Raw genomic sequence first — 25,853 nt, forward strand, 5'->3', positions numbered from 1 at the left:
AGCACATAGGGATAAATATTTCTAAAAGCAAGCAAGCCAGAACAGTATAGAAAATACAATAAACATGCATATATGTGACCCTGTGGGACCAAGTAAAGCAAAGGATGTTTGGGCCAAAAGCCTTCATCAGCTACAAAATAAACAAAAAAAGACAAACAATTAACAAGTTTACTTAAGACTATTTTGTGTTAATTGTTTCATAATGAAATCTAATAGAGAGTAGAGCTCAATCATCTATTTGCATTTCACTTCAAGCCTAATAAATAACTTTAAAGGGAAACAGAAAAGAAATAATAATTCTGATGACTGTAAGAATTTTCAGCAGTATAACTTAATATTATCAAACTTCAAGAAAGGTTAGTGTGGTCTACAATCTTCTAAAAAACATTGATCAGAATCTTCTTAAAATAAATTTTGAAGTGTCTTTGATGGTAAGAATTGTAGGAAAAGGCTCCTACAAATGTCTAAAAGCACTAAACATTGACTGACTATATAGCTAAGACATAAAAACAACATAATGAAATACATTAATTTAGTATTCAGTAATCTTCTAATAAAAACAAGTATGTAATATTTTATGGTTGGAGAAAAATGTTTCATTGAAATGTTAAGATTTTTAATTTATTTTTGTGGTAGGATTTAGGACAAAAATGTTATTAAATGGATTAATTTTCTTTTAAAATTATATATCTATATAATAGAATAACTAGATACAAAATTTCTGCTATCATTTTAAATAACTATCATTTCAAATCAATCTCTTTAAAAAATATAATTAGACAGTTTCAATTAGGTTTAATTTTTGAAAAGAAACCCTTCAAGATCCAATATATGGACCATGCAATAATAGAGACTGAAGATTAAACTTACATAGGCAAATTTACTTCTTTCATGCCCAAATGGTATTCCTGGAGTAAAGTGTATTTTGGATCCTTCAGTTTTGTCAACAACTGTATCACCAGCAATAGGACCATATGGATACAACTCTGGATTGAGATACAATTTTTTTAATAGTTTAAAAAGAAACATCTTTTCTGAAGAAAATTAATTAAAAAATAAATTAGATGAATTTAATATCTTTTAATGGACCTCATTCACCAATCGTAAACAAACAACATTTAGCCACGTGATAATATTGATAAAACAATGAAAATTACTTATCACGTAAAAGCCTTTATGGATTGCGTAATTTGTATAGAAGATATAGAAAACCAGGTGGCAAAATGTTGTTTGTTTATGATTGGTGAACATCATACTTTGTGCATTGGAAAAAATTACTAAGTTATTATTATTCATTTCAACCATTTTATGGATAAGTATAAGATATAATTATCTACTGTCTGTAATTTAAAAGATACGAACAGGGGTTATGTTTCTTTGGCTTTACATTGAAGCTTTTTTTTCACTTAATAGTAAAAAGCAGGGTGATAATTTAATAAAATTACTCTATTTGATAAATTATTGTAAAGATTTTTAACTTTGACAGTTTCAAAGAAATATTTTTTAAACAACATCCTGTTATATATTTTTCCTAATCAGATTATTGAGGACCTTGTAAGAGACTTTTATGAGTTTCTCTTTTTCTTTTACTGTTAAAATATATAATGTTCTTAAAAATATAATTTGACTGTCCAGATAATTTCACTTTTTAAATATACAGTTTTGGTTCTATGTAATTTAAAGACACACATTTAAATTAAAAAACACAAGGTTTACATAATTTGAAAATTGCTGATTGATGCATGGACATTGCAATACTGAGGTGTGTAAAAGTAGTTATACAGTCATACAAAAACAGAAAACGTATATATTTACTGCATTTATTATACAAACTAATGTCGCATACTGTCCTTTCAATTAAAGCATCAATTATGCTTCATTAAGCAAGTAGATACTTTTAATCATTTCTTTTTATTCTTTCAGTACTGATATAAAAAATGTAGTAAATATATACATGTTTTATGCTTTTTTATACCTACTTTTGCACCCCCCTTGATATGTCTACAATTTTTCATGATCTAAATTCCATCTTTATAACTTTGTAATAAATAAAATAAAACAACTAAAGAAATGAAAATAAGAAAAACCTAAAAAATACTTTTTAAAAAAACAAAGCTTATACTATGTGAAGGGAACGACCTGAATTCGAACTCGTAGCTCACACCTCACTGGACCCACGTGCTAACCATCTGCTTGTGAGATACATATGACTAGAGAAGATGTATACTTATATATTGTTTATTACAAGTTAGAGTGGCAACCAATAAAGGGGACTAAATCAGCTTATACTTCAATTTTAGTGAAGTAAAATTTCTTTCCCTTGTTTGAGATACCAAACAAAATAATTAATTACCAATATTTAATTAACTAATTTTTTATTTTTTTAAATTCTTGTGTTATCAGGTAAAAGAAATAATTTTGCAAAATTTCAGCTTGATCCAACATTGGGTTTGCGAGAAATAATGTGTACAATCTTTTTACCAGACAGAAAGACAGACAGAAAGACAGAGGGAGTTGATAGAAGCTTTGTAAAAAAAAAGGTAATAAACTTACCATTTATGTCGATGCCTAAAAAAAATATTGCTTTGCATTAAGCAACTATTAACATTTATTTGTATTATGACTAACAAAAATAATTAATCTTAATTTTAAACAAATTAAAATTTAAAAAATCATTGTGTATTATTAGCTAAGATCTTTTAATACAAAGGGACTGAGTAGTATTTCTTTGCTCAAAATAAAATAAAAATGTCTAACTAGATTTTAAAATCAAAATTTTAAAATGTATTATTTGAACTATGAACTAGAGCAACTTCAAAACATACATGTGTAGTTCCCATAAGTATTGAGACAGTATTTGTCACTAGCACAAAGGTCCTGTGCTATCTCACATTCATTGATATCTTGATCACAAAATATTGACTGGAATCCAGATTTACAGTAGCAGTAACCAGTGGCTTTATCACAACTCACAGTGTTGTCAATGTTACACTGACAGTTTTGACTACACTCATAGCCCCATGTCCAATTTCCACAATCTGATTGAATAAATATATTATTTAATGTAATCCAGAAAGGAGAGGAATATTTTATATTATATAATAATAATAATCTTTATTATCCGTAAGGAAATTTGTCTTACAATTTGTGCATTACACCAAACAAAAAACATTATAACTATAAGAAACCAAAGTGTACATTCACACCAGACTCACTCATAATTTACATGTGACAAAGTTTATACCAGACTTCTTATTTAATGATTTGATTGCCAGGGGAACAAAAGAGTGTTTGTGTCTGTCTTTAAAAAAAATAAAGTCAATACCTCTTTTATACAACTTACAGAGCACTTATTATTTTGTATTTTTGTACCCCGCCCCATTCCAGTGATTCCACCCCCCCCTTTTTTTTTTTAAATCTAGACTTTATTTATAATCTAAAACTTATTATTAGATCTAGATATAATCTTTAAAGACAGTACAAAAAATGTTCCTAAATATAACTTTATTAAGCTCTTTAAAGAATAAAGTCTACATTCCGAAATATCCCAAGTCGTAGATCTAGATCTAGATTTAATCTGGTAAAGATAAAGATTGGTATGGTAAACTGTGAACGCTAGATCATAGATGCGGTCGCTTTAGAATTTAGACGAAACTCTTTTGGACTACAAGGTAAAAATTTAAAGAAGAGCTCTTTGTAATAAGAGATAGGAGTTCCTTGGTTATAGTTCATGGTTAACCCTAACATAAATAAATAAATTAAAAAACAAACACTTGTCGATGTTGGCTAAGCAAACATTTTATTTTTAGTTTAGGGTTAGAATAATAATAATAATGGCAATATCTTCAACTCCGAAGATTTAGTATGAGCAGTGTTTCACATTACTACGCAAATCCAGTTGCGACCTGCATATATCCCCGCATTTCTTGCAGGCAAAGCTTCGGTCTATTTTCTTTCCGTCTTCTGCCCCTGTCTTCAGCAATGGCTTTTCTTTGAGTCTCAAATGTTTGTCCAGCAGCCTTTGTGAGAACTCTCAAACTGTCTCTCTCAAAGGCCACCTACACTTTTGGCCCCCTCAGACAGAGAGTATGGCGGAATATGTCTTCATTTAGCAAGAAATCAATGTTAATAAAGCAATGGTTCTCACTACACTCTTGTAAGTTGTATGGCAGTGAGACCTGGGTGCTCTATCGAAGGCATTTAATGCTCCTCGAACGCTTCCATCAAAGGTGCCTTCATCTCATGATGGGCATACGCTGGCAAGACTACATTACAAATAGCTTTGTTCTTCTGGAGGATTGTGTGGACAGTATAGAACCAATAATTACCATTCCACAGATGCGCTGGGTAGAACACTTATCCCCCATGGGAGACGACTGCATGCCAGGACGGCGTAACAAAGGTGCGCCCCCCCCCCCCAATAAGCACTATAAAGATCAACTCAGGTGCCATTTCGCCCTCACATTTAGAATAAGGATAGTATTAAATTTATGTCTCTAGATCAGATCTATACCATGACATCAAAGAAACTTGTCTTGGTACTAACCTAAGGCCATACTGTTTTCTTCATAAGGCTATTTCAAAATTATTTCTATTCCTGCATGAAGGGAATCAGGGAGACTTGGACAAGGAGAGACTGTCCATTAGCATGTATGGTGAGACTGAATATCTTGTTTCTTTGTTGTTATTTACTTCTAGGTATTAAAGAGTTACTTTCTTTTTTTTTTTTATATACAGGTAATCTCAGTGTATGAAAGTGAAAAGTATGCACATAATATGGACTGAAAGTTTTGAGTTTGTTACATGAAAAGGGGAGTTTTGTGAGTGGTTGGAGGTGATTGTTTCTTCAGAGTGAAAAAGAAAAGGCAATTTGTTGTCATTGAGTCTTTCTTTTTTTTCTCTCTCAATATACACTGGTATATTAAACTTAAATTAAAAATTAAAATTAAAATGTCAAGGCTGTCCTACTGTATGGTTCTGAAACATGGAGAACAACTGAAGCCACAACAAAAAAAATACAGACCTTCATCAACAGATGCCTGAGAAATATCCTAAAAATACACTGGTATGACAAAGTAGAAAACACCAAACTGTGGGAGATGAGTGGACAGAAAAATATAGAAGTGCAGATCTTAGAGAGGAAGTGGAGATGGATTGGTCACACCCTTAGAAAAGATACCAGCAACAGAGCTAGGCAGGCCATAGAGTGGAACCCCCAGGGAACAAGACGCAGAGGAAGACCAAAAAGAACATGGCGACGCAGTGTACTTGAAGAAGCAGAGAAGACCGGGAAGAGCTGGGACACCATCAAAAAGCTAGCAAGAGACCGTGGAGAGTGGCGTGTTTATGTCGAGGCCCTATGTTCCATGAGGAACTCAAAGGAATGATGATGATGATGATATTAAACTTGTTCTTTCCTTGATCGGTGTAGTTTTTGTGGATTTATTTAGTAAAATTGTTGTGTTAATTGGTGTATTTGTCACAGATCAATTAATAGCCTTGTTGTACTTAATTATATATAACATGAATTTGTTGAACCTAGAGCATGAAAGCATGAATATGTGAATAGTAGTTAGCAGATGTCCGAAAGTATTGTTGAAAGATAATGAGATTTTAATCAGAAATTATTCAGTAGAGCAGTCATGAAAGCAGAAGTTGAAAGTAGGTCAGTTTAGTCAAGTCAATAATTATTCCTCCAGAAGAGAAGATGTAGTTTGTGGGGAACAAGTCCTAACTCTGTATTTCAAGTCTTGGAATATGTTTATGAATTATACTACTGGGTTATTTTTGGATTTATCTTGCACCACTGTTAATTGGTACCTTTACATCACCTGTACATTAAAGTAAACAAACATTTTGTTCAAGCCAGTTCTCAAGTCAACTAAATGTGTCACTTTAAAGTAGTTCCAGTCATTGTAGTTAACAAGTCTCAGGACTGTACACACAGCGCAAGTATTACATGTTAATGATGCTGGTCCTGCCAGCCATGTCTTGTGCATTGGAATTCATCCTTAATCAGCAGTGATCAAAGTGTTTCTAAGTACCTAAAGGGAGCCATTTAGAGATTCTGACATAAATTGGGGACTAGGATATGAAGCCATAATTAGGTAAGAAGAAAGAGTAAGTGTTTAGAGCACTAGGATTTGAAAAAGACACTTGCAGCATCAAAAGCTTTGGTAGACACAAATGTTGCAGTTTGAATTTAAGAATATATATGTATTTATCCAAGTGTAAGAGATAAGAAAATGTAATTTAGGCATTTGTTGTGTTAGATCTTTTAAAACCTTGTTATTTGTCAATTATATTATACAAGTAGGTACCTGGGCGCATCCATTGTCTTCCGAGACATAAGGAGCCATATATATTTATATTGTTATAACCCTAGTGGCGGACTGAAAGGGTTAATGTGTGTGTGACCTACTGACACACGAGACCAAGGCAAATCACACAGGTCAATGGCTGTTGAACAAGGGAGAGTACGTGCTGTTGTCATGTGACGAGAGCCATCACGGACCAGAGACAGAGCGTGTTAGAAAGGACAGTTGAGTCCAGGACAGCAAAGCAGTAAGGACTGTGTGGTACCTTTGAATGTAGCTGTACGAGCTAGAGAGACTTAAAATTTTTAGTTAGGCAGTTCTGTTAAGTACAAGAAAGCATTTCAAGTTAGTGTAGCCAATTGTGTTTATTGGCTGTTGATGTATTTTAAAATAAAATCGCCACATTGTTTATTGAAGCTGTTGTTGTCAAGTTCTTGAGTTAGATGTGCTGTGTTGTGTTGTTGAGTAGTGTTTGCAGAAGGCCTGATAGAATCAGATGTAACAATATATAAGTAATTGAAATCTCATAAATTAGTGACCATTTACTTTCATATTAAAATGAAAAATGTATTAATATTATGAAACTTAAATAATTTGTGTACTAACAAGAAGAAATAAAATAACATGCTACCTTCACAGATAGGCCTATTTGTACTTAAGGCTGAGCTCTTATATCCATTATCACATCTGCATACATAAGAGTTAACATCAGTGCTGACACAGAATGAATTATTGCTGCATGGAGAGTATTCCAAACACATATCTACAACTTGATCACAAGATGCACCTGTGTAATTGGGCAGACAGAAACAAGTTCCAGAGGAGCAACTCTGAGTTTTGTTGTGATTGCATTCACATATTTGTTTGCAGTCATCTCCCCAAGTCCAGAGTTCACATTCTTGGCATTGAAAGCTTCCAAATGTATTTAAACATTTCATATTTTCCCCACAGGGTTTTTCAAGGCATTCATTAATATCAGTGCCACATGTGTCAGAATTAAAACCATCTTTACAAATGCAAGTTCCTGAAGCTTTATAACACTCATAGGAAGAAGTCCTAATACAGTTACAAGCCATATCACAGCTATCATTCCAAGTAAAGTTGCCACAAACTGAAAAACAAATAAAAAAAAATAGGAAGTAAGTTCTCCTTTTAGTCCATGTGATCTATAGGGCAGATGATGGTCATCTATTTCTTTGGCAAATGGTTAACAAGAAGGGCACAACAACCAACCTATTTTACTTTCCCCAACTAAAGTCAGGTATCAAAATCCACAAATTGTAAATTCCCTGACTTCACAGAGATTCAAACCCAGAACCCCATGTTCAGAAGCCAAGCCTAAATAAATCAGCCAAAATACTAGAAGTTAGTAAATCAAATGCTTAAAAGTAAGAAACATTCAGAAAAAAACACTAGTTTTAGAGTGAAGTGACCTCAACAAGTGCCACCTTATTTTTACCATTTTTATGTATATAAAAAGTTAGTGCTTACCTTCAATACAGTCAAAATATCCATTGCCTCTATCAGTAAGGATAAAGTTTCCTCCACTACAAAAATACTGGCCAACTGAAAGACTGTTGATTACATCTTTCCAAGTGGTGGCTGTAAAAACACAATTACATATTAAGAACAGAACAGCTAATGATGCATAAAATGTATAAGACTACAAAACAATTGTGATTGTAATAGCTACTTACCCATCTTTCCATCTGCTCTATCTTGCTGTGTCTTGTATAAAAGTAGTGGTCCTGTTAGATTGCCTCCTAATTTTTCATGGGACAATACCATAGTTTTAGCCATGCGTTCAATCAGAAGGTCATCCACATTTTTCCGGAGCCAAATTTCATAATAAGAGATGGTTGTGTCATAGGATGGACTGAACAAATAAAAAAAAAAAAAGACAATTGATACTCAGATTTACAATTTACCTTTTATCTTGTCTTGCCAGTTACAAAAATGTTCCTCTTACCTGTAGCTACTAAGTAAATAGGTGCTGATAAACTCTGGTATATTTTGGAATATAGTGTTGTAAACCTGAAAAGACAAAATTGCAGTGCTTTACAATTATAGCCAAAAAAAAAAGAACAGGATATAATCATTGTCCGATTCAAACATTTAAACAAACAAGGTAGCCAACCTGCAGTTGATCTGTCCAGTAATTTTGTCTTGACCAGATATTTGTTACGTACAACACTTGTTGGCTGACATCATCTGAGGATAAGTTAGCATTTTTATCATTAAATAATGTTTCTTCTTTTTATTATAAACCACTTGAAATACACCATTATTGTCCATAAGAAGAAAGCTAATTTTAGAGCAAGAAAGAAAACTACAACAACAAGATGTAGGATGACAAGTCTAAAAATACTAACCTATAGAAGTTATTTTGATTTCAAAAGGTTGCACCAGTCTAATGGGTTGGTAGTTCTAGAAAGAAAAAAATGTTTTAAAAATCTTAATGTAGCATTCAATAAAACTGCAATATAAAGCTAGTAAGGGCCAAATTTAGTAGCCATACAGTGTTAAGTACCATTATTGGAATCCATTGATATAATTTTGAAGTATCATATAATGCCACCATTAGTGCCTCTACTGAACTTTGATCATGGCTATTGGTCTGACTTGAAGATGGTACATAGGTTCTAAAAATAAATGCAAATATGGACATTAGAACACAAAACAGAAACTATATGACAATTGGATGAATATAAAGTTTACTTATCTGCTAAAAGATACAAATGTATTACAGCAACAAACAAGAGCAACAAATAGCTAGCTTCTTATATTCTTTGAAGTGATGACCATGAAGAAATAGTGTGCAGCATGATCAAACTACTTATGAGAAAGGTGATCATCTTTACTCAGAATATTTAGACCAGTTGACTGCAAACTTTGGTATCTTTGGCTTGAACCATAAAAAAAAAAAAGAACCTATGGAAAACATTTATCTCATTAGAATATTAAAAACAATCAAAGAAAACAAATTACCCAATATGATAAACGCCAAGTTGAATTTGGCTGTAGTATTGTGTACATGTCCCATTTAAAGTGCATGAAGTGTCTGGAACACAAATTTCAGTGCCAGCATAGTTGGTAATTACATTGCCACAGCCAGTGTATGATACACAGAATCTGTTGGAAATTAAAATGGACTTGGTACAATCAAGCAAAACAATGTGAAAAAAAAAACTATCAAAAGAACAGAGTTAAATACCACTGGAAGAAACATTTCAACCGTGTCGATTCTAAGAGTATTGTATCATATTTAAAGTAAATTGTACCTTGAATAATAATTTTGTGAGATCATGAGTCGCACCAATTCTTTTTCATTCACATTGTTAAAATACTGTGGGTCTTTATTCAGGCATTTGGGTGTAACAATGGTTAAATTCAACTCAATATTTATAAGTGTATTGTTGACAGCCCTCACTAAAAAAAAAAAAAAAAAAAAAAAAAAAGTTTAAAGATTATTGTTTAACTGCTCCTCAGAATATATTTGCACATACTAACTAAAAACTGATTAACTCACCTTCTCCCTCAAGACAAGAAGTTGAGTTGTATGAAGTGTATGGACAGACATGACATGTTTTATCTGCATCACTCCAGTACATGTCTTGTGGACAAGGCTCACAGGTCAGTTTATCAAAAGTCAGGTGGTAACCAGGTTGGCAGTTTTCTGTAATACACACACACACAAAGGTTAAATCAAATATTTAAAACTGTTTATTTTACAACATGTGTTGGATATAATTAGAGAAGATAAACATTATTCTTGTTTTAGCATGCATAGCAATGCACTTTTAAGTAGGCTCTAGTGAAGCACAGTGGCACAAAAAATTAAAAGGTTTAAAAATAACAAGATTTTCTTTAAATACCAAGAAATCTAACTCTACTACAAGAAACTCTGAAATGATAATATTGGAATGGGGCTATTAGTATTGGTGAGATTTTTGCATTGTAACAAAGAGAATAATCAATCAAAACAGATTTAAGAGGACTATCAGAGAAATCGCAGGCTGAGTAGACTTTGATCCAATCTTTATAGATGTTGATATAAATGTAACAGGCTTTAAAAACACAGAATAGAGTCCACAGCCATCTTTAGATTTATAGGAAATGTGTTCATAGTCATATATGCCTTTAAAGAAGAAGCTTCACTTTATACTCCTTAATACTGAGCAAAAAAAACAGGGCATTCCAGACTTACCAATGCAGTAATGCTGCGAATCAGCTCCTTGGACTAAAGTAGATTTTCCAGATGGACAGGCCACACAATGTTCTTTTTCAGCATACATGCCATAATCACAAATGACTAAAGCAAACATTTATAAAAACATAAATTAGGCGCATCCTGATCAATGAAGAAAATTAATGAACTTGATGATAATGATAGAAATGTTAATATGTAGGAGTTAGTTAACAAGTTTCTGATTACCTTGACAGATTGGCAGAAACTCTGAGTTTAAACAAGTGCTGTTAGATGGACATATTCCATTAGACTGACACATTTGATATACTGTGAAAAAATAATGTCACATTAGTCAAGTATAAACATACATTTATTTCTTTACAAAAAAAAAACCCCACTCTTTTTTAAAAAATAAAATGCGAAAAAAAAGTGTATAGATTCACACAAAAACATTTCCATGATAGATAATATAAAATAGAGCTATTGGAGCATATTTCAAATAGTAGTTGAATTTCCTTTTAGCACAAGTTAGAATAATTTGTTTAATGTATTTGCTATTTAGTAGTAATTGCTATTTTATCATACGAACCTTTGGGATTGATGTTAAGTCTTGCTTCTTCAAAAGTCTCATAGACTTTAAATGCTAATATCTCATAGTCTGTACCATTAACTGTCAGTTGTCTTGATTGTGCAATGAAATGACTGTAAATGATTTGCATCAAGTAATAGTCTAACGACTGACTTCCATAAACAGTGATAAGATTATAGGATAGATCTGTGCTGGTTAATCTGTGGGGTGGAAAAAATCTTAATTAGTAATATGTAGAAGAAATCCTAAGAAAGAATTGTATGAACACAAAAACAAAAATTGCACACTATTTAAAGTACTGCCAAACTTTACCCATGCTTTATGTCATAGAAGGAAACTATAATTTTGATTCCAGCCCAGGAATATTGGTCCAACCAAGACTGCAACATTTGCTGGAAAGTATACACCACATTATCTGTGTCATTCCCTAAGTTGGCTTGGGCTAAGGTTAATTTTGAGTAGACTGAAAAGATAAATGTAAAATCATCAAAGTCTCACTTTTAGGACTTGAACATGTCATGAGATAACTTCTTGATAATGCAACTGTTGATGGGGTAATTATATTTCATTTTCTTTAACATTTGTCACACAGTTAATTCTAACCAATCACATAGAGTGCTGCATGTGTTGTAATTGTTTAAAGAAAACACACTGATACTCACCAAAGTTTTCAACACCTGTAAAACAAAAGTTTAAAATAAATAAATAAATAAATAAATAAATACATTCTTTTGGGCTCCAGCTAAAAGAACTATTAACATAGCTATACAATTGATTTGAAAAGTAAGTCACACTGATATCCAGATAAATAAATCCTCATGGGAAGATGCACTTGTGCCAAAGGTACACCTTAAATAAAAGAGTTCAGTGCTCTAATCTTCTTTCTAAAATGTCAATAATACTCACACAGATAGCTTCCATATGTATTGTAACACTGCAAGTTTTCAGCACAAGGGCTAACTTTTTGTAGACATTCATTCATGTCAACATCACACAATGTTGATTCAAATCCAGATTTACATGTACAGTTTCCAATCAAGCCATCACAGCTCTCTGTATTGTCAGTGTGACAACTACATGAGGAGTTACAGTCAGAGCCAAATGTCCAGCCACTGCATGCTGTTTAGAATGAAAATGACCAAGTGCTAACAAAAGAGTCAAAGTTTAGGTAGTTTTAAGGTTAGGTAGTTTGGTGGATTCAATCCATTAAATGCAAAGCACTTTTATACATTCATAAATACCTTCACAAATATTTGTGTTGTAGGGATTATGCTTGTAGCCTTCATGGCATCTACACTCATAATGTGTAAGAAGGTTGATGCAATCAGAGTGTTCATCACAAGGAGAATACAATGCACAACGATCAATGAGATGTTCACAGGATGATCCCTCAAAGTTGGATGTACAGATACATGAGCCTTTTTCTCTTTCACACACCACAGTGTTGCCTTTGGTGCAGTTGCATTGCTCTGTGCAGTTTTCTCCCCATGTCCAATTTCCACATGCTGTTAGGAAAATAAACATTCATATGCAAGGTAAATTACTATGCATATTATCAAGAGAAATGCCACTCATTTTATGTCTTAAGTAAAGTAAGAAACATTCAGAAAAAAACACTAGTTTTAGAGTGAAGTGACCTCAACAAGTGCCACCTTATTTTTACCATTTTTATGTATATAAAAAGTTAGTGCTTACCTTCAATACAGTCAAAATATCCATTGCCTCTATCAGTAAGGATAAAGTTTCCTCCACTACAAAAATACTGGCCAACTGAAAGACTGTTGATTACATCTTTCCAAGTGGTGGCTGTAAAAACACAATTACATATTAAGAACAGAACAGCTAATGATGCATAAAATGTATAAGACTACAAAACAATTGTGATTGTAATAGCTACTTACCCATCTTTCCATCTGCTCTATCTTGCTGTGTCTTGTATAAAAGTAGTGGTCCTGTTAGATTGCCTCCTAATTTTTCATGGGACAATACCATAGTTTTAGCCATGCGTTCAATCAGAAGGTCATCCACATTTTTCCGGAGCCAAATTTCATAATAAGAGATGGTTGTGTCATAGGATGGACTGAACAAATAAAAAAAAAAAAAGACAATTGATACTCAGATTTACAATTTACCTTTTATCTTGTCTTGCCAGTTACAAAAATGTTCCTCTTACCTGTAGCTACTAAGTAAATAGGTGCTGATAAACTCTGGTATATTTTGGAATATAGTGTTGTAAACCTGAAAAGACAAAATTGCAGTGCTTTACAATTATAGCCAAAAAAAAAAGAACAGGATATAATCATTGTCCGATTCAAACATTTAAACAAACAAGGTAGCCAACCTGCAGTTGATCTGTCCAGTAATTTTGTCTTGACCAGATATTTGTTACGTACAACACTTGTTGGCTGACATCATCTGAGGATAAGTTAGCATTTTTATCATTAAATAATGTTTCTTCTTTTTATTATAAACCACTTGAAATACACCATTATTGTCCATAAGAAGAAAGCTAATTTTAGAGCAAGAAAGAAAACTACAACAACAAGATGTAGGATGACAAGTCTAAAAATACTAACCTATAGAAGTTATTTTGATTTCAAAAGGTTGCACCAGTCTAATGGGTTGGTAGTTCTAGAAAGAAAAAAATGTTTTAAAAATCTTAATGTAGCATTCAATAAAACTGCAATATAAAGCTAGTAAGGGCCAAATTTAGTAGCCATACAGTGTTAAGTACCATTATTGGAATCCATTGATATAATTTTGAAGTATCATATAATGCCACCATTAGTGCCTCTACTGAACTTTGATCATGGCTATTGGTCTGACTTGAAGATGGTACATAGGTTCTAAAAATAAATGCAAATATGGACATTAGAACACAAAACAGAAACTATATGACAATTGGATGAATATAAAGTTTACTAATCTGCTAAAAGATACAAATGTATTACAGCAACAAACAAGAGCAACAAATAGCTAGCTTCTTATATTCTTTGAAGTGATGACCATGAAGAAATAGTGTGCAGCATGATCAAACTACTTATGAGAAAGGTGATCATCTTTACTCAGAATATTTAGACCAGTTGACTGCAAACTTTGGTATCTTTGGCTTGAACCATAAAAAAAAAAAAGAACCTATGGAAAACATTTATCTCATTAGAATATTAAAAACAATCAAAGAAAACAAATTACCCAATATGATAAACGCCAAGTTGAATTTGGCTGTAGTATTGTGTACATGTTCCATTTAAAGTGCATGAAGTGTCTGGAACACAAATTTCAGTGCCAGCATAGTTGGTAATTACATTGCCACAGCCAGTGTATGATACACAGAATCTGTTGGAAATTAAAATGGACTTGGTACAATCAAGCAAAACAATGTGAAAAAAAAAACTATCAAAAGAACAGAGTTAAATACCACTGGAAGAAACATTTCAACCGTGTCGATTCTAAGAGTATTGTATCATATTTAAAGTAAATTGTACCTTGAATAATAATTTTGTGAGATCATGAGTCGCACCAATTCTTTTTCATTCACATTGTTAAAATACTGTGGGTCTTTATTCAGGCATTTGGGTGTAACAATGGTTAAATTCAACTCAATATTTATAAGTGTATTGTTGACAGCCCTCACTAAAAAAAAAAAAAAAAAAAAAAAAAAAGTTTAAAGATTATTGTTTAACTGCTCCTCAGAATATATTTGCACATACTAACTAAAAACTGATTAACTCACCTTCTCCCTCAAGACAAGAAGTTGAGTTGTATGAAGTGTATGGACAGACATGACATGTTTTATCTGCATCACTCCAGTACATGTCTTGTGGACAAGGCTCACAGGTCAGTTTATCAAAAGTCAGGTGGTAACCAGGTTGGCAGTTTTCTGTAATACACACACACACAAAGGTTAAATCAAATATTTAAAACTGTTTATTTTACAACATGTGTTGGATATAATTAGAGAAGATAAACATTATTCTTGTTTTAGCATGCATAGCAATGCACTTTTAAGTAGGCTCTAGTGAAGCACAGTGGCACAAAAAATTAAAAGGTTTAAAAATAACAAGATTTTCTTTAAATACCAAGAAATCTAACTCTACTACAAGAAACTCTGAAATGATAATATTGGAATGGGGCTATTAGTATTGGTGAGATTTTTGCATTGTAACAAAGAGAATAATCAATCAAAACAGATTTAAGAGGACTATCAGAGAAATCGCAGGCTGAGTAGACTTTGATCCAATCTTTATAGATGTTGATATAAATGTAACAGGCTTTAAAAACACAGAATAGAGTCCACAGCCATCTTTAGATTTATAGGAAATGTGTTCATAGTCATATATGCCTTTAAAGAAGAAGCTTCACTTTATACTCCTTAATACTGAGCAAAAAAAACAGGGCATTCCAGACTTACCAATGCAGTAATGCTGCGAATCAGCTCCTTGGACTAAAGTAGATTTTCCAGATGGACAGGCCACACAATGTTCTTTTTCAGCATACATGCCATAATCACAAATGACTAAAGCAAACATTTATAAAAACATAAATTAGGCGCATCCTGATCAATGAAGAAAATTAATGAACTTGATGATAATGATAGAAATGTTAATATGTAGGAGTTAGTTAACAAGTTTCTGATTACCTTGACAGATTGGCAGAAACTCTGAGTTTAAACAAGTGCTGTTAGATGGACATATTCCATTAGACTGACACATTTGATATACTGTGAAAAAATAATGTCACATTAGTCAAGTATAAACATACATTTATTTCTTTACAAAAAAAAAACCCCACTCTTTTTTAAAAAATAAAATGCGAAAAAAAAGTGTATAGATTCACACAAAAACATTTCCATGATAGATAATATAAAATAGAGCTATTGGAGCATATTTCAAATAGTAGTTGAATTTCCTTTTAGCACAAGTTAGAATAATTTGTTTAATGTATTTGCTATTTAGTAGTAATTGCTATTTTATCATACGAACCTTTGGGATTGATGTTAAGTCTTGCTTCTTCAAAAGTCTCATAGACTTTAAATGCTAATATCTCATAGTCTGTACCATTAACTGTCAGTTGTCTTGATTGTGCAATGAAATGACTGTAAATGATTTGCATCAAGTAATAGTCTAACGACTGACTTCCATAAACAGTGATAAGATTATAGGATAGATCTGTGCTGGTTAATCTGTGGGGTGGAAAAAATCTTAATTAGTAATATGTAGAAGAAATCCTAAGAAAGAATTGTATGAACACAAAAACAAAAATTGCACACTATTTAAAGTACTGCCAAACTTTACCCATGCTTTATGTCATAGAAGGAAACTATAATTTTGATTCCAGCCCAGGAATATTGGTCCAACCAAGACTGCAACATTTGCTGGAAAGTATACACCACATTATCTGTGTCATTCCCTAAGTTGGCTTGGGCTAAGGTTAATTTTGAGTAGACTGAAAAGATAAATGTAAAATCATCAAAGTCTCACTTTTAGGACTTGAACATGTCATGAGATAACTTCTTGATAATGCAACTGTTGATGGGGTAATTATATTTCATTTTCTTTAACATTTGTCACACAGTTAATTCTAACCAATCACATAGAGTGCTGCATGTGTTGTAATTGTTTAAAGAAAACACACTGATACTCACCAAAGTTTTCAACACCTGTAAAACAAAAGTTTAAAATAAATAAATAAATAAATAAATAAATACATTCTTTTGGGCTCCAGCTAAAAGAACTATTAACATAGCTATACAATTGATTTGAAAAGTAAGTCACACTGATATCCAGATAAATAAATCCTCATGGGAAGATGCACTTGTGCCAAAGGTACACCTTAAATAAAAGAGTTCAGTGCTCTAATCTTCTTTCTAAAATGTCAATAATACTCACACAGATAGCTTCCATATGTATTGTAACACTGCAAGTTTTCAGCACAAGGGCTAACTTTTTGTAGACATTCATTCATGTCAACATCACACAATGTTGATTCAAATCCAGATTTACATGTACAGTTTCCAATCAAGCCATCACAGCTCTCTGTATTGTCAGTATGACAACTACATGAGGAGTTACAGTCAGAGCCAAATGTCCAGCCACTGCATGCTGTTTAGAATGAAAATGACCAAGTGCTAACAAAAGAGTCAAAGTTTAGGTAGTTTTAAGGTTAGGTAGTTTGGTGGATTCAATCCATTAAATGCAAAGCACTTTTATACATTCATAAATACCTTCACAAATATTTGTGTTGTAGGGATTATGCTTGTAGCCTTCATGGCATCTACACTCATAATGTGTAAGAAGGTTGATGCAATCAGAGTGTTCATCACAAGGAGAATACAATGCACAACGATCAATGAGATGTTCACAGGATGATCCCTCAAAGTTGGATGTACAGATACATGAGCCTTTTTCTCTTTCACACACCACAGTGTTGCCTTTGGTGCAGTTGCATTGCTCTGTGCAGTTTTCTCCCCATGTCCAATTTCCACATGCTGTTAGGAAAATAAACATTCATATGCAAGGTAAATTACTATGCATATTATCAAGAGAAATGCCACTCATTTTATGTCTTAAGTAAAGTAAGAAACATTCAGAAAAAAACACTAGTTTTAGAGTGAAGTGACCTCAACAAGTGCCACCTTATTTTTACCATTTTTATGTATATAAAAAGTTAGTGCTTACCTTCAATACAGTCAAAATATCCATTGCCTCTATCAGTAAGGATAAAGTTTCCTCCACTACAAAAATACTGGCCAACTGAAAGACTGTTGATTACATCTTTCCAAGTGGTGGCTGTAAAAACACAATTACATATTAAGAACAGAACAGCTAATGATGCATAAAATGTATAAGACTACAAAACAATTGTGATTGTAATAGCTACTTACCCATCTTTCCATCTGCTCTATCTTGCTGTGTCTTGTATAAAAGTAGTGGTCCTGTTAGATTGCCTCCTAATTTTTCATGGGACAATACCATAGTTTTAGCCATGCGTTCAATCAGAAGGTCATCCACATTTTTCCGGAGCCAAATTTCATAATAAGAGATGGTTGTGTCATAGGATGGACTGAACAAATAAAAAAAAAAAAGACAATTGATACTCAGATTTACAATTTACCTTTTATCTTGTCTTGCCAGTTACAAAAATGTTCCTCTTACCTGTAGCTACTAAGCAAATAGGTGCTGATAAACTCTGGTATATTTTGGAATATAGTGTTGTAAACCTGAAAAGACAAAATTGCAGTGCTTTACAATTATAGACAAAAAAAAAGAACAGGATATAATCATTGTCCGATTCAAACATTTAAACAAACAAGGTAGCCAACCTGCAGTTGATCTGTCCAGTAATTTTGTCTTGACCAGATATTTGTTACGTACAACACTTGTTGGCTGACATCATCTGAGGATAAGTTAGCATTTTTATCATTAAATAATGTTTCTTCTTTTTATTATAAACCACTTGAAATACACCATTATTGTCCATAAGAAGAAAGCTAATTTTAGAGCAAGAAAGAAAACTACAACAACAAGATGTAGGATGACAAGTCTAAAAATACTAACCTATAGAAGTTATTTTGATTTCAAAAGGTTGCACCAGTCTAATGGGTTGGTAGTTCTAGAAAGAAAAAAATGTTTTAAAAATCTTAATGTAGCATTCAATAAAACTGCAATATAAAGCTAGTAAGGGCCAAATTTAGTAGCCATACAGTGTTAAGTACCATTATTGGAATCCATTGATATAATTTTGAAGTATCATATAATGCCACCATTAGTGCCTCTACTGAACTTTGATCATGGCTATTGGTCTGACTTGAAGATGGTACATAGGTTCTAAAAATAAATGCAAATATGGACATTAGAACACAAAACAGAAACTATATGACAATTGGATGAATATAAAGTTTACTAATCTGCTAAAAGATACAAATGTATTACAGCAACAAACAAGAGCAACAAATAGCTAGCTTCTTATATTCTTTGAAGTGATGACCATGAAGAAATAGTGTGCAGCATGATCAAACTACTTATGAGAAAGGTGATCATCTTTACTCAGAATATTTAGACCAGTTGACTGCAAACTTTGGTATCTTTGGCTTGAACCATAAAAAAAAAAAAAAGAACCTATGGAAAACATTTATCTCATTAGAATATTAAAAACAATCAAAGAAAACAAATTACCCAATATGATAAACGCCAAGTTGAATTTGGCTGTAGTATTGTGTACATGTCCCATTTAAAGTGCATGAAGTGTCTGGAACACAAATTTCAGTGCCAGCATAGTTGGTAATTACATTGCCACAGCCAGTGTATGATACACAGAATCTGTTGGAAATTAAAATGGACTTGGTACAATCAAGCAAAACAATGTGAAAAAAAAAACTATCAAAAGAACAGAGTTAAATACCACTGGAAGAAACATTTCAACCGTGTCGATTCTAAGAGTATTGTATCATATTTAAAGTAAATTGTACCTTGAATAATAATTTTGTGAGATCATGAGTCGCACCAATTCTTTTTCATTCACATTGTTAAAATACTGTGGGTCTTTATTCAGGCATTTGGGTGTAACAATGGTTAAATTCAACTCAATATTTATAAGTGTATTGTTGACAGCCCTCACTAAAAAAAAAAAAAAAAAAAAAAAAAAAGTTTAAAGATTATTGTTTAACTGCTCCTCAGAATATATTTGCACATACTAACTAAAAACTGATTAACTCACCTTCTCCCTCAAGACAAGAAGTTGAGTTGTATGAAGTGTATGGACAGACATGACATGTTTTATCTGCATCACTCCAGTACATGTCTTGTGGACAAGGCTCACAGGTCAGTTTATCAAAAGTCAGGTGGTAACCAGGTTGGCAGTTTTCTGTAATACACACACACACAAAGGTTAAATCAAATATTTAAAACTGTTTATTTTACAACATGTGTTGGATATAATTAGAGAAGATAAACATTATTCTTGTTTTAGCATGCATAGCAATGCACTTTTAAGTAGGCTCTAGTGAAGCACAGTGGCACAAAAAATTAAAAGGTTTAAAAATAACAAGATTTTCTTTAAATACCAAGAAATCTAACTCTACTACAAGAAACTCTGAAATGATAATATTGGAATGGGGCTATTAGTATTGGTGAGATTTTTGCATTGTAACAAAGAGAATAATCAATCAAAACAGATTTAAGAGGACTATCAGAGAAATCGCAGGCTGAGTAGACTTTGATCCAATCTTTATAGATGTTGATATAAATGTAACAGGCTTTAAAAACACAGAATAGAGTCCACAGCCATCTTTAGATTTATAGGAAATGTGTTCATAGTCATATATGCCTTTAAAGAAGAAGCTTCACTTTATACTCCTTAATACTGAGCAAAAAAAACAGGGCATTCCAGACTTACCAATGCAGTAATGCTGCGAATCAGCTCCTTGGACTAAAGTAGATTTTCCAGATGGACAGGCCACACAATGTTCTTTTTCAGCATACATGCCATAATCACAAATGACTAAAGCAAACATTTATAAAAACATAAATTAGGCGCATCCTGATCAATGAAGAAAATTAATGAACTTGATGATAATGATAGAAATGTTAATATGTAGGAGTTAGTTAACAAGTTTCTGATTACCTTGACAGATTGGCAGAAACTCTGAGTTTAAACAAGTGCTGTTAGATGGACATATTCCATTAGACTGACACATTTGATATACTGTGAAAAAATAATGTCACATTAGTCAAGTATAAACATACATTTATTTCTTTACAAAAAAAAAACCCCACTCTTTTTTAAAAAATAAAATGCGAAAAAAAAGTGTATAGATTCACACAAAAACATTTCCATGATAGATAATATAAAATAGAGCTATTGGAGCATATTTCAAATAGTAGTTGAATTTCCTTTTAGCACAAGTTAGAATAATTTGTTTAATGTATTTGCTATTTAGTAGTAATTGCTATTTTATCATACGAACCTTTGGGATTGATGTTAAGTCTTGCTTCTTCAAAAGTCTCATAGACTTTAAATGCTAATATCTCATAGTCTGTACCATTAACTGTCAGTTGTCTTGATTGTGCAATGAAATGACTGTAAATGATTTGCATCAAGTAATAGTCTAACGACTGACTTCCATAAACAGTGATAAGATTATAGGATAGATCTGTGCTGGTTAATCTGTGGGGTGGAAAAAATCTTAATTAGTAATATGTAGAAGAAATCCTAAGAAAGAATTGTATGAACACAAAAACAAAAATTGCACACTATTTAAAGTACTGCCAAACTTTACCCATGCTTTATGTCATAGAAGGAAACTATAATTTTGATTCCAGCCCAGGAATATTGGTCCAACCAAGACTGCAACATTTGCTGGAAAGTATACACCACATTATCTGTGTCATTCCCTAAGTTGGCTTGGGCTAAGGTTAATTTTGAGTAGACTGAAAAGATAAATGTAAAATCATCAAAGTCTCACTTTTAGGACTTGAACATGTCATGAGATAACTTCTTGATAATGCAACTGTTGATGGGGTAATTATATTTCATTTTCTTTAACATTTGTCACACAGTTAATTCTAACCAATCACATAGAGTGCTGCATGTGTTGTAATTGTTTAAAGAAAACACACTGATACTCACCAAAGTTTTCAACACCTGTAAAACAAAAGTTTAAAATAAATAAATAAATAAATAAATAAATACATTCTTTTGGGCTCCAGCTAAAAGAACTATTAACATAGCTATACAATTGATTTGAAAAGTAAGTCACACTGATATCCAGATAAATAAATCCTCATGGGAAGATGCACTTGTGCCAAAGGTACACCTTAAATAAAAGAGTTCAGTGCTCTAATCTTCTTTCTAAAATGTCAATAATACTCACACAGATAGCTTCCATATGTATTGTAACACTGCAAGTTTTCAGCACAAGGGCTAACTTTTTGTAGACATTCATTCATGTCAACATCACACAATGTTGATTCAAATCCAGATTTACATGTACAGTTTCCAATCAAGCCATCACAGCTCTCTGTATTGTCAGTGTGACAACTACATGAGGAGTTACAGTCAGAGCCAAATGTCCAGCCACTGCATGCTGTTTAGAATGAAAATGACCAAGTGCTAACAAAAGAGTCAAAGTTTAGGTAGTTTTAAGGTTAGGTAGTTTGGTGGATTCAATCCATTAAATGCAAAGCACTTTTATACATTCATAAATACCTTCACAAATATTTGTGTTGTAGGGATTATGCTTGTAGCCTTCATGGCATCTACACTCATAATGTGTAAGAAGGTTGATGCAATCAGAGTGTTCATCACAAGGAGAATACAATGCACAACGATCAATGAGATGTTCACAGGATGATCCCTCAAAGTTGGATGTACAGATACATGAGCCTTTTTCTCTTTCACACACCACAGTGTTGCCTTTGGTGCAGTTGCATTGCTCTGTGCAGTTTTCTCCCCATGTCCAATTTCCACATGCTGTTAGGAAAATAAACATTCATATGCAAGGTAAATTACTATGCATATTATCAAGAGAAATGCCACTCATTTTATGTCTTAAGTAAAGTAAGAAACATTCAGAAAAAAACACTAGTTTTAGAGTGAAGTGACCTCAACAAGTGCCACCTTATTTTTACCATTTTTATGTATATAAAAAGTTAGTGCTTACCTTCAATACAGTCAAAATATCCATTGCCTCTATCAGTAAGGATAAAGTTTCCTCCACTACAAAAATACTGGCCAACTGAAAGACTGTTGATTACATCTTTCCAAGTGGTGGCTGTAAAAACACAATTACATATTAAGAACAGAACAGCTAATGATGCATAAAATGTATAAGACTACAAAACAATTGTGATTGTAATAGCTACTTACCCATCTTTCCATCTGCTCTATCTTGCTGTGTCTTGTATAAAAGTAGTGGTCCTGTTAGATTGCCTCCTAATTTTTCATGGGACAATACCATAGTTTTAGCCATGCGTTCAATCAGAAGGTCATCCACATTTTTCCGGAGCCAAATTTCATAATAAGAGATGGTTGTGTCATAGGATGGACTGAACAAATAAAAAAAAAAAAAGACAATTGATACTCAGATTTACAATTTACCTTTTATCTTGTCTTGCCAGTTACAAAAATGTTCCTCTTACCTGTAGCTACTAAGTAAATAGGTGCTGATAAACTCTGGTATATTTTGGAATATAGTGTTGTAAACCTGAAAAGACAAAATTGCAGTGCTTTACAATTATAGACAAAAAAAAAGAACAGGATATAATCATTGTCCGATTCAAACATTTAAACAAACAAGGTAGCCAACCTGCAGTTGATCTGTCCAGTAATTTTGTCTTGACCAGATATTTGTTACGTACAACACTTGTTGGCTGACATCATCTGAGGATAAGTTAGCATTTTTATCATTAAATAATGTTTCTTCTTTTTATTATAAACCACTTGAAATACACCATTATTGTCCATAAGAAGAAAGCTAATTTTAGAGCAAGAAAGAAAACTACAACAACAAGATGTAGGATGACAAGTCTAAAAATACTAACCTATAGAAGTTATTTTGATTTCAAAAGGTTGCACCAGTCTAATGGGTTGGTAGTTCTAGAAAGAAAAAAATGTTTTAAAAATCTTAATGTAGCATTCAATAAAACTGCAATATAAAGCTAGTAAGGGCCAAATTTAGTAGCCATACAGTGTTAAGTACCATTATTGGAATCCATTGATATAATTTTGAAGTATCATATAATGCCACCATTAGTGCCTCTACTGAACTTTGATCATGGCTATTGGTCTGACTTGAAGATGGTACATAGGTTCTAAAAATAAATGCAAATATGGACATTAGAACACAAAACAGAAACTATATGACAATTGGATGAATATAAAGTTTACTAATCTGCTAAAAGATACAAATGTATTACAGCAACAAACAAGAGCAACAAATAGCTAGCTTCTTATATTCTTTGAAGTGATGACCATGAAGAAATAGTGTGCAGCATGATCAAACTACTTATGAGAAAGGTGATCATCTTTACTCAGAATATTTAGACCAGTTGACTGCAAACTTTGGTATCTTTGGCTTGAACCATAAAAAAAAAAAAAAAAGAACCTATGGAAAACATTTATCTCATTAGAATATTAAAAACAATCAAAGAAAACAAATTACCCAATATGATAAACGCCAAGTTGAATTTGGCTGTAGTATTGTGTACATGTCCCATTTAAAGTGCATGAAGTGTCTGGAACACAAATTTCAGTGCCAGCATAGTTGGTAATTACATTGCCACAGCCAGTGTATGATACACAGAATCTGTTGGAAATTAAAATGGACTTGGTACAATCAAGCAAAACAATGTGAAAAAAAAAACTATCAAAAGAACAGAGTTAAATACCACTGGAAGAAACATTTCAACCGTGTCGATTCTAAGAGTATTGTATCATATTTAAAGTAAATTGTACCTTGAATAATAATTTTGTGAGATCATGAGTCGCACCAATTCTTTTTCATTCACATTGTTAAAATACTGTGGGTCTTTATTCAGGCATTTGGGTGTAACAATGGTTAAATTCAACTCAATATTTATAAGTGTATTGTTGACAGCCCTCACTAAAAAAAAAAAAAAAAGTTTAAAGATTATTGTTTAACTGCTCCTCAGAATATATTTGCACATACTAACTAAAAACTGATTAACTCACCTTCTCCCTCAAGACAAGAAGTTGAGTTGTATGAAGTGTATGGACAGACATGACATGTTTTATCTGCATCACTCCAGTACATGTCTTGTGGACAAGGCTCACAGGTCAGTTTATCAAAAGTCAGGTGGTAACCAGGTTGGCAGTTTTCTGTAATACACACACACACAAAGGTTAAATCAAATATTTAAAACTGTTTATTTTACAACATGTGTTGGATATAATTAGAGAAGATAAACATTATTCTTGTTTTAGCATGCATAGCAATGCACTTTTAAGTAGGCTCTAGTGAAGCACAGTGGCACAAAAAATTAAAAGGTTTAAAAATAACAAGATTTTCTTTAAATACCAAGAAATCTAACTCTACTACAAGAAACTCTGAAATGATAATATTGGAATGGGGCTATTAGTATTGGTGAGATTTTTGCATTGTAACAAAGAGAATAATCAATCAAAACAGATTTAAGAGGACTATCAGAGAAATCGCAGGCTGAGTAGACTTTGATCCAATCTTTATAGATGTTGATATAAATGTAACAGGCTTTAAAAACACAGAATAGAGTCCACAGCCATCTTTAGATTTATAGGAAATGTGTTCATAGTCATATATGCCTTTAAAGAAGAAGCTTCACTTTATACTCCTTAATACTGAGCAAAAAAAACAGGGCATTCAAGACTTACCAATGCAGTAATGCTGCGAATCAGCTCCTTGGACTAAAGTAGATTTTCCAGATGGACAGGCCACACAATGTTCTTTTTCAGCATACATGCCATAATCACAAATGACTAAAGCAAACATTTATAAAAACATAAATTAGGCGCATCCTGATCAATGAAGAAAATTAATGAACTTGATGATAATGATAGAAATGTTAATATGTAGGAGTTAGTTAACAAGTTTCTGATTACCTTGACAGATTGGCAGAAACTCTGAGTAAACAAGTGCTGTTAGATGGACATATTCCATTAGACTGACACATTTGATATACTGTGAAAAAATAATGTCACATTAGTCAAGTATAAACATACATTTATTTCTTTACAAAAAAAAACCCCCACTCTTTTTTAAAAA

At 32.5% G+C, this 25,853-nt stretch overlaps 1 protein-coding gene across 1 annotated transcript in view; it reads right to left on the bottom strand.

Annotated features, from left to right (window-relative positions):
• The window catches only part of LOC106050527 (uncharacterized), a 67,001-nt gene that overhangs the window by 35,427 nt on the left and 5,721 nt on the right, over window positions 1–25,853 (bottom strand). The window contains exons 19-81 of the mRNA XM_056045581.1: window positions 25,691–25,726; window positions 25,463–25,567; window positions 24,785–24,931; window positions 24,548–24,695; window positions 24,255–24,398; window positions 23,793–23,904; window positions 23,635–23,689; window positions 23,400–23,473; window positions 23,233–23,297; window positions 22,961–23,139; window positions 22,755–22,865; window positions 22,301–22,564; window positions 21,966–22,178; window positions 21,722–21,736; window positions 21,372–21,522; window positions 21,060–21,259; window positions 20,717–20,797; window positions 20,489–20,593; window positions 19,811–19,957; window positions 19,563–19,710; window positions 19,270–19,413; window positions 18,810–18,921; window positions 18,652–18,706; window positions 18,417–18,490; window positions 18,250–18,314; window positions 17,979–18,157; window positions 17,773–17,883; window positions 17,319–17,582; window positions 16,984–17,196; window positions 16,740–16,754; window positions 16,390–16,540; window positions 16,078–16,277; window positions 15,735–15,815; window positions 15,507–15,611; window positions 14,829–14,975; window positions 14,581–14,728; window positions 14,288–14,431; window positions 13,830–13,941; window positions 13,672–13,726; window positions 13,437–13,510; window positions 13,269–13,333; window positions 12,997–13,175; window positions 12,791–12,901; window positions 12,337–12,600; window positions 12,002–12,214; window positions 11,758–11,772; window positions 11,408–11,558; window positions 11,096–11,295; window positions 10,753–10,833; window positions 10,525–10,629; window positions 9,847–9,993; window positions 9,599–9,746; window positions 9,306–9,449; window positions 8,848–8,959; window positions 8,690–8,744; window positions 8,455–8,528; window positions 8,287–8,351; window positions 8,015–8,193; window positions 7,809–7,919; window positions 6,949–7,428; window positions 2,826–3,038; window positions 2,554–2,568; window positions 871–986 (exon numbers count right to left, since the gene is read on the bottom strand). Of these exons, the coding sequence (XP_055901556.1) occupies window positions 871–986; window positions 2,554–2,568; window positions 2,826–3,038; window positions 6,949–7,428; window positions 7,809–7,919; window positions 8,015–8,193; window positions 8,287–8,351; window positions 8,455–8,528; window positions 8,690–8,744; window positions 8,848–8,959; window positions 9,306–9,449; window positions 9,599–9,746; window positions 9,847–9,993; window positions 10,525–10,629; window positions 10,753–10,833; window positions 11,096–11,295; window positions 11,408–11,558; window positions 11,758–11,772; window positions 12,002–12,214; window positions 12,337–12,600; window positions 12,791–12,901; window positions 12,997–13,175; window positions 13,269–13,333; window positions 13,437–13,510; window positions 13,672–13,726; window positions 13,830–13,941; window positions 14,288–14,431; window positions 14,581–14,728; window positions 14,829–14,975; window positions 15,507–15,611; window positions 15,735–15,815; window positions 16,078–16,277; window positions 16,390–16,540; window positions 16,740–16,754; window positions 16,984–17,196; window positions 17,319–17,582; window positions 17,773–17,883; window positions 17,979–18,157; window positions 18,250–18,314; window positions 18,417–18,490; window positions 18,652–18,706; window positions 18,810–18,921; window positions 19,270–19,413; window positions 19,563–19,710; window positions 19,811–19,957; window positions 20,489–20,593; window positions 20,717–20,797; window positions 21,060–21,259; window positions 21,372–21,522; window positions 21,722–21,736; window positions 21,966–22,178; window positions 22,301–22,564; window positions 22,755–22,865; window positions 22,961–23,139; window positions 23,233–23,297; window positions 23,400–23,473; window positions 23,635–23,689; window positions 23,793–23,904; window positions 24,255–24,398; window positions 24,548–24,695; window positions 24,785–24,931; window positions 25,463–25,567; window positions 25,691–25,726 (8,192 nt within the window). The remainder of the gene's footprint in view (window positions 1–870; window positions 987–2,553; window positions 2,569–2,825; window positions 3,039–6,948; window positions 7,429–7,808; window positions 7,920–8,014; window positions 8,194–8,286; window positions 8,352–8,454; window positions 8,529–8,689; window positions 8,745–8,847; window positions 8,960–9,305; window positions 9,450–9,598; window positions 9,747–9,846; window positions 9,994–10,524; window positions 10,630–10,752; window positions 10,834–11,095; window positions 11,296–11,407; window positions 11,559–11,757; window positions 11,773–12,001; window positions 12,215–12,336; window positions 12,601–12,790; window positions 12,902–12,996; window positions 13,176–13,268; window positions 13,334–13,436; window positions 13,511–13,671; window positions 13,727–13,829; window positions 13,942–14,287; window positions 14,432–14,580; window positions 14,729–14,828; window positions 14,976–15,506; window positions 15,612–15,734; window positions 15,816–16,077; window positions 16,278–16,389; window positions 16,541–16,739; window positions 16,755–16,983; window positions 17,197–17,318; window positions 17,583–17,772; window positions 17,884–17,978; window positions 18,158–18,249; window positions 18,315–18,416; window positions 18,491–18,651; window positions 18,707–18,809; window positions 18,922–19,269; window positions 19,414–19,562; window positions 19,711–19,810; window positions 19,958–20,488; window positions 20,594–20,716; window positions 20,798–21,059; window positions 21,260–21,371; window positions 21,523–21,721; window positions 21,737–21,965; window positions 22,179–22,300; window positions 22,565–22,754; window positions 22,866–22,960; window positions 23,140–23,232; window positions 23,298–23,399; window positions 23,474–23,634; window positions 23,690–23,792; window positions 23,905–24,254; window positions 24,399–24,547; window positions 24,696–24,784; window positions 24,932–25,462; window positions 25,568–25,690; window positions 25,727–25,853) is intronic.

The sequence above is a fragment of the Biomphalaria glabrata genome, chromosome 11, assembly GCF_947242115.1.
Source record: "Biomphalaria glabrata chromosome 11, xgBioGlab47.1, whole genome shotgun sequence".
In the NCBI taxonomy this organism is placed as follows: Eukaryota; Metazoa; Mollusca; class Gastropoda; family Planorbidae; genus Biomphalaria; species Biomphalaria glabrata.